Source organism: Anastrepha obliqua, chromosome 4, assembly GCF_027943255.1.
Source record: "Anastrepha obliqua isolate idAnaObli1 chromosome 4, idAnaObli1_1.0, whole genome shotgun sequence".
Classification (NCBI taxonomy): Eukaryota; Metazoa; Arthropoda; class Insecta; order Diptera; family Tephritidae; genus Anastrepha; species Anastrepha obliqua.
In genome coordinates this window covers 119,862,845-119,870,868 of record NC_072895.1, presented here as the reverse complement: position 1 = coordinate 119,870,868, position 8,024 = coordinate 119,862,845, and the positions used below count along the sequence as shown (strand labels likewise).

The window sequence follows — 8,024 nt, the reverse complement described above, 5'->3', positions numbered from 1 at the left end:
AAATTTGTAACTTTTGGACAGAGAACGTAAATTCATAGAGAAGGCGCAGTCCCGGCCCGTTCCTCCTAACAAAATACGGGTAGGAAAGCACAAGTTAACAGTAGGAAATTAATTAATATGGCTGCCGGAGAGAAATGAGAGGGAGAGAGTGATACGCAATGTAAAAAAATGTAGTTTACATTAGCTTACATTTGCTTGCGTACAGAACAGAGTTGTTCATTTGATATGTCCATATGATTTGTATGCATGTTTACAGATTTGTTCTTTTTGGTTTTTTTATAAAAATTGCGCGTAATTTAGGACATATGTATGTAATTAAGTTATGAAAATTGCGCGAAATTTTATGTATGCATGTTTATATACATATATTAGCAAAGGACATATTTATTTTAGGTTTACATTTATGAAAATTGCGCCAAATATTGGAAAAAATGTTTGATTGCATTAGATTTGATTTTGATTGGATAAATGTATATATGTACATACATATATGAAAATTGCGCCAAATATTGAAAAGCTCTTATGATTGCTTGTAACCAATTGAACTTGAATGCGCACATTCTCATTATTTTATTTACATATTTATAAAAAACTTTTGAATTTAAAGATCGGGTGTAGGATAATGCCGTATGGGTAATTTGAGTGGCTCAAGAACAACTTTTATATCTTTCAATATTTACACGCATTTTAATACAATACACTTATAAATTGGTACAATATAATACATATATGTATGTATTTTGTTCTAAATTTCACTTCAATTCATAAAATATATGGTCACAAACGCATTTTTACTGGTTTTTATACTTGTATTCAAAACAACAATATCCTTTCGCTAAATTACACAATTTTAACAATTAATTACTTGAAAACTAGAAATCCCCGGAGGGTGCGGTTTCTTGTTTTATATATGTATATGATTATACTGAATATACCTCAATTTAAATTTTGTAAAAATTAAAATAAAAATTTTAATTAGGCTATGAGGATGTTCCACCGAACAAGTGGACCGAAAAAAAGAAAAAAAGGAGCTGATGTATCGAGAGCTGCGTGCCTAAGGATAAAGTTATACTTTTTGCGTTTCCTAGGGACGAAGAGACCCGTAAGAATTGGGCCTTGGCTTGCAACGTGCAAGTGCCAAGCACTGACAGGGTTTTTATTTGCCAACGCCATTTTGAACCCACATTGGTTACAAAATATAAACTCTTGAAAGGGGCTTTTCCTTGCTTCAATTTAGAGCCAGTAAATAGAAGTCGCTCGCCTAGTGCTGGCTCTGATTGGGTTTGCCCGCCCGTCACTGCAACTTATTGTAGGGTAGTTAAGCAAGTAGAAGAAGATTTAACTCTGGAAGAGTTTGAGAAATATTCGATATTAGAGGAAAACAGGCAGGCTAGCTATAGTAATCAGATCTGCGTGGACTTAGAAACCACAATCACTCGCGAACGGTTTGCTCAGTCTGCTCGCTATTATCAGAGCAACGCGGTCAAATTCAATAAACGTATTGAGGAGCTTGAAAAAGAAAATAATGACCTAAAAAATAAATATTCTGAGTTGTTGAAACGTGCAATAATTGCGGAAGAAAGTTGTAGCAACTTTTGCAAAAATGATCGTCAGTACCAAAAAAGGTTGGTATAATGAGGACGAAAAGACATTGGCTCAAAATTTGAACTATATGTCCACTAAAGCATATACTTTTATGCGTGACGATGTAGATATATAAAAGTTATGATTTGCGATCAAGGGCCCGCGAATATAACTTTATTTAATCAATTGAAGATTTCTGAAATTAACACTTTTTTCATGCACGAAAACAATAAAATTTTTTGTATGTTTGACTATTGCCATCTCATAAAGTCCATCCGTAATGTATTTATGAAATATGATATTCCAACCGCTCATGGCACTGCAAGCTTTAAGGTCATTAGGAAGTTATTTGATATTGATCAAAAGAATTCCAATTTTAAAATTTGCCCAAAATTGACGGAGGCTCATATTTATCCAAGCATTTTCGAAAAAATGAGCGTTTCACGCGCAACACAAGTATTGAGCAAAAATAAAAAATTAAAAAAACTAGTATTTCATTTTCTTAAGGATAATAATATTTATTTGGTAAGAAGAACTTAAATGAACATGTACCAATAATTTAATTCGACAGGATTTCCTTACAAAATCAATATATTCGTTCAGCTAAATCAAATGAATATCTGCATATGAAAAATCGTTCATATGGACGTGCAAAAGCAAACACGCATATACATAAATACATGCCTACAAACTTCCATAGACATACATACATATGAGGCTGCGAGCACTTGCGAAAGAAAAAATATTTCGATTTGCTATTGCTGTCGAGAATTGAGAACACATAATTACATACATATATTGAAGCATACATATGTACGGAGCCGCGGTCACTCGACTTGACAAAAATTCAAGATTTACCAAATATTGGCAAATAATTCAACGCGAAATATTCCAATATTGACTATTTTCGAATGGTCGCGAAAATTGGCATATGGGCGGCTCGTTTTATGAATGAAAGTACTTTGCTCGTAGAAATATGAGCTCGAACTTATCAATGAATTTGCTTTTGTTGTGCTTTTTAATATTTGAAACTGTTCAGCGCCGTCGCGGGTAAATAATCATGGCCGCAGCAGCTACGCCTAGGAATGCATTTTGTTCTTGTAGTCGCTAGGCTTAGAATTTTAGTTTTGGAAGCATACACATGTATATACGAATATTCATTGTTTTGCTTAGAATAGAAACATTTACGTACATATGTACATTGTCCCAACATATGTATTCATATATGCATATATACATACATATGTTTATGTACGCGAATACCGTTTAGATAAGTTTTTTTTGCATATGTTAGGAATATGTTTGCATACGTTTGTCTATTTGCTTTTGAATTTTTTATATGTAGATACATACATATGAGCTGTGTTTTGAGGCAGGTCAAGATTTTTTTCTGCCCACATGAATATGGATGGTAGATGTTATATCTATTTAGTATATGAATATATGTACATACATACATATGGATATAAAAATTTAAAAAGGACACATAATAATAACCGTTGATGCAAATGAATGGTTTACAAAGCCATTTTTTTATGTGAATATTTAATATCAATACAATTTAAAAATTTCACATACATGCATGCATATACTTAGAATTAATTTATTCATCTCACAAGAAATAATCCATTTGCGCATGCAAAATGCCTACGGGAAATAAGCATGAAAAAGAAATGTGATTTTTGCATACATACATACATATGTATATTACAAATATGTTTGCATACGTTTGTCTATTTGCTTTGAATTCTTTATATGCAGATGTGTATGAGAGGTGTATGAGCTGGGTTTTGAGGCATGTCATGTTTTTTCTGCCCACATGAATATGGATGGCCACATGAAGATGGAATGGTTTACAAAATTATTTTTTGTATTATGATATTTGAATAATTTTGATAATAGACCTAAATTCAATACAATTTAGTCAATTAGATACTTAAAATTTCATATTCATGCATGCATATACTTAGAATTATTATTATTATTATTTATTAGAGAAATATGAAATATAACACTAACTGATAGAGCACTCTAGCTACTTAGGCCTACGGTGCTATTGCGTTACTTAGAATTAATTTATTCATCTCACAAGAAATAATCCATTTGCGCATGCAAAATGCCGACGGCAAATAAGCATGAAAGAAAAATGTACAAGTCTGCTGTTATTTTCTTTTCCCTAACATCAAATCATGGCATTTTACATTTCAATGCAAACGCTATATTTATTTCTGTTGACTACGCTCCGCTATGTTGACTACGCTCCGCTATGTTGACTACGCTCCGCTATGTTAACTCTCTACTGTTAACTTCCTACCCTCGTTTTGATGTGTTTTGACATTTAACCTGCCCATTCGTTCCTGAGCCTTCTCTATGAATTTACGTTCTCTGTTTTGGACGAGACAGGGAGAGGGGTTTGTGTTTGGGCAATTCACTTTTTGCAACGAAGTTGTCCTGAAGGAACGACAAGAACAACACCACAAGAGAGTTCGGCAAGTTGAAGCAACGAAAGTTTCCCTATATCAGGATTTATAGAATATGAGATTGCGCTTTAGGAATTCGCTGTGACGTTAAGCTCATAGAATACACAAAAAAGGAAAGAGAATTACTTGTTTGTGGAGAGAAATCGTTTGCGAGAGCAGTATAAACTATCAAACGCAAAATAATTCCCATGGCAGCCGGTTTAACGTTACCAGAATGACTAGGGTTTTTTCCGACCAAGGGCTACTTCCCCAGATAACTAGCATGTCTGGTGCATCAAACGCAAGATATTATTGACACACTTTCTTGCCACGGCATTACCCGCATAAAGATGCCAAAAAATTATTTGGAGTTTTATATTAACTTGTGCTTTCACATTTTAACACGCGCCATTTCGTTATCATTAGTTTGTTTAGTTAAAATGTCAGAAATCACAATATTACCAAGCCATTCACTGAATTTTTAAAAACATGTTTGTTTTTTTTTGGTTTGTTTTGTATTGGTAAGGGAACTGACGTCAGAATTGTCGAAATGGCGAAAAATAATGTAACTATTTTGGGAAGACGCCATCTTCTGTATTCAAATCTCCTTGCCCTGTATGAACACGGCCTTAAGAACAAACAGCTGTTCCACACGTGCGTGTTGTTGAGCGCAGAAGTTTGTTGAAAATTTACAAAAGTTAGAAGAATTATATTTCAATCGCTAATTTGGTTTAGTTGGCAGAAATGGGTGCCACGAAGAATATTGACTTAATTACAACTATCGAAGATGATGCGGAGGTTGAAAACTTTTCTGAAGACTCCGATGCAGAAGTGGAGGTAAGCATTTGATATCGTATACAAATAGAAACCCAGTCAAAAGTTAAAACCCATTGTATGTTTTTAGTATCAACCCACGAAAATTCGTCACAAAAAAGAAGCCGAGTTTGAAAAAGGGTTTAAATTTGTATCATCGGTAAAGGAGTACAACCAAGATACCTGGGATGACTTAATGAAATATGTGAAGCGCAAGGCACGTACCAAGACTGATGACAAAATTGCAGCGCGTTTAAAAAAACGTGAAGCTGAAGGGAAACCAACAGAAGGCTCCGATATTGAAAATGAAGAGGAGGTACGTTACTTTCGTATTATGACATTAAAATATAGTTGCAATCCTTAATTCTATACCATTTAGATCCCTCTATCTGACGACGAGTTGAAGCACGATAATTTGCGTCTTCGAGAGAAAAAATTAATCAAAAAGAAGAAAAATAAATCAGGAGATAATTCGGATGAAGAAGAAGAGGGCGAAAAAATGCAATTCGACGAAGCAATTGAGAGTAACGAATCAATTACATCTTTTTATCAGATGAATTTATCACGCCCGCTTATGCGAGCTATCGGTGTACTGGGCTACATCTATCCAACGCCAATACAGTCGTCTACAATACCGATCGCTTTGCTAGGTCGCGATATCTGTGGTTGTGCAGCCACTGGTACCGGTAAAACAGCGGCCTATATGTTGCCAACTTTGGAGCGTCTTTTATATAGACCAATGAATAGCAAAACTATTACTCGCGTACTTGTACTGGTACCAACACGTGAGTTGGGCGCACAGGTTTATCAGGTCACAAAGCAGTTGTGCCAATTTACCACAATTGATGTGGGACTAGCAATTGGTGGTTTGGATGTAAAAGCGCAAGAATTGGTGTTGCGGCAGAATCCAGACATAGTCATAGCAACGCCAGGTCGTCTCATCGATCATATTAAGAACACTCCTAGTTTCAGCTTGGATTCCATTGAGGTGAGTGACAACAGAAAGTAAATATTTGTGTTTAAATAGCGGAAAATAAGCAGTTGAATTATTATTATGATGAATTCTATCCTTGCGCTCTGAATTGCCTTGTAGGCTATCGTTGTGGAGCTTTTTAGTTATGCTTCGTAGGAAGCCTAACCTGAAGTTTTCAGAAAACATTCGTTTACAGCTTTGCAATACATTTGTGTATCGTGGCTTTTTGCTTTATCGTAGGTGCTCATTCTGGACGAAGCTGACCGGATGTTGGATGAATATTTTGCTGAACAAATGAAAGAAATTATCAATTCCTGCGCAAAGACACGACAGACCATGTTGTTCTCGGCCACAATGAGTGAACAAGTGAAAGATTTGGCTGCTGTTTCCCTCAACAAGCCAGTTAAAGTATTCGTCAACAATAACCAACAAGTGGCATTCAATCTGCGTCAGGAATTTATACGCATACGTGAAGATAAAGAGGGTGACCGTGAGCCCATATTAGCCAGTTTGATTTGTCGCACATTCCACGATCATTGCATGGTTTTTGTACAAACAAAGAAGCAAGCACATCGTCTACACATCCTGCTTGGCTTACTAGGCATACGCGCTGGCGAATTGCATGGCAATCTCACTCAACAACAACGTTTGGAGTCATTGAAGAAATTCAAGGAAGAACAAATAGATGTTCTTATAGCGACTGATGTGGCGGCGCGTGGTTTAGATATTGTAGGCGTGAAGACTGTCATCAACTTCGTTATGCCTATCACAACGGAGCACTACATTCATCGAGTCGGCCGTACTGCACGTGCGGGACGCGCAGGTATATCCGTGTCACTGGCTGGCGAAAAAGAACGCAAAATCGTTAAAGATATTATCAAGAATGCAGAAAACTCTGTGAAGAATCGTATTATACCTCCGGAAATAATCGAGAAGTATCGAAGGAAGTTGAACGCACTAGAGCCGGAAATACGTAAATACCCAGTGTTATATCTATAGTTAGTAAGTTTACTAAATTATGTTGATTGTCAAATACTTTCAGAGAACATCTTGGACGAAGAGCAAGCGGAACGCCAACTGGCTAAAATGGAGCAGCAGCTTTCAAAAACGGAACGTAAATTACAAGGCACCCAGGTAGAACATCGTGAGTGGTTCCAAACGCGTAAGCAACGTGAAGATGAAAAGGAGCGCCTAGCCATTACACCTTCTGAGGAGAATAAAAAATCTGCTGGCACTTCAAATAACAAAGGTGTTAAACGCAAACGTGTCGAATATGGTGGGGAGGGTGAAGATGGACCGCCAGTGAAAGAGCTGGCTGCCAAGAAAAAGAAAAAGGAAGAACCGAAGAAAAAATCTCCAGAACAGTTGGCAAAGGAACGTGTTATTAAAGAGATTGAAAAGGCGTCTTTGGTGCGTGCCAAAATGTCAAAGCTGAAGAAACGGCCGGGTAAGCTAAACTCCGTGGCTGACGAGCAAACCAAGAAACATGTCTCTGACTATGGTAAGCTGAAGCCGAAGAGGCGTCACGGTCAATCAGCGTTTACGAACGATTTAACAGATGTTAGTCGTAGCGGAGCATTGCGTTTAAGGTGAATATTAAAAATTGAATTAAGATTTTTAAACATGCTTATTTTTTTAATCTTTTAATTATTATATTCAGATCTGAGGCGAATCGTCATAAGAAGTTGTCGCAAATTGCGAAAAAGAAGAAAATTAGCAGCGTGAAGATAGCCAATAAATCTGGCAAAAATAAATTTAACAAAGGGAAGAATTTTGGTGGTCCACGTTTTACAAAGAAGAAATAAAAAATAATTTAGTCTTGCGTTGTATTTTCCTGTCTTGTCCTTGTAAATATAGAAATGATTTATTCACACTTACGAGAAAAGGATTTTTAGAAAATTTAGGAGGAACCATAAAGGTTGGTATTAATTATATTATATATATTTATATTCACTTCTTGGGTGTTTGGCCGAGCTTCTCCTATTTGTGGCGTGCGTGTTGATGTTTGACAAATGGAGGCACCTACAGTTTTAAGTTGACTTTTTATGAGGGGCTTTTTAATTACATATATAAAATTAATAGGATTGGAATTAAATTGATGGAACCGCCTTAAAAACCAATCGTAAAATTTCGATAGGTCTCATTTTCTGGCCAACCGATTCTCTTATGTCTGGCAGCACCGCGTATCTGCTAAA

General features: G+C 36.0%; 1 protein-coding gene across 1 annotated transcript; it reads left to right on the top strand.

The window, feature by feature from the left end:
• Nucleotides 1-4,665: 4,665 nt before the first annotated feature.
• Nucleotides 4,666-7,702, top strand: LOC129245248 (probable ATP-dependent RNA helicase DDX27). The gene is made up of 6 exons (XM_054883296.1): nucleotides 4,666-4,880; nucleotides 4,948-5,172; nucleotides 5,236-5,844; nucleotides 6,070-6,802; nucleotides 6,872-7,418; nucleotides 7,490-7,702. Exons 1-6 carry the CDS (start codon nucleotides 4,788-4,790, stop codon nucleotides 7,632-7,634), a joined length of 2,352 nt encoding a protein of 783 aa, XP_054739271.1. The 5' UTR covers nucleotides 4,666-4,787; the 3' UTR covers nucleotides 7,635-7,702.
• Nucleotides 7,703-8,024: the final 322 nt, after the last annotated feature.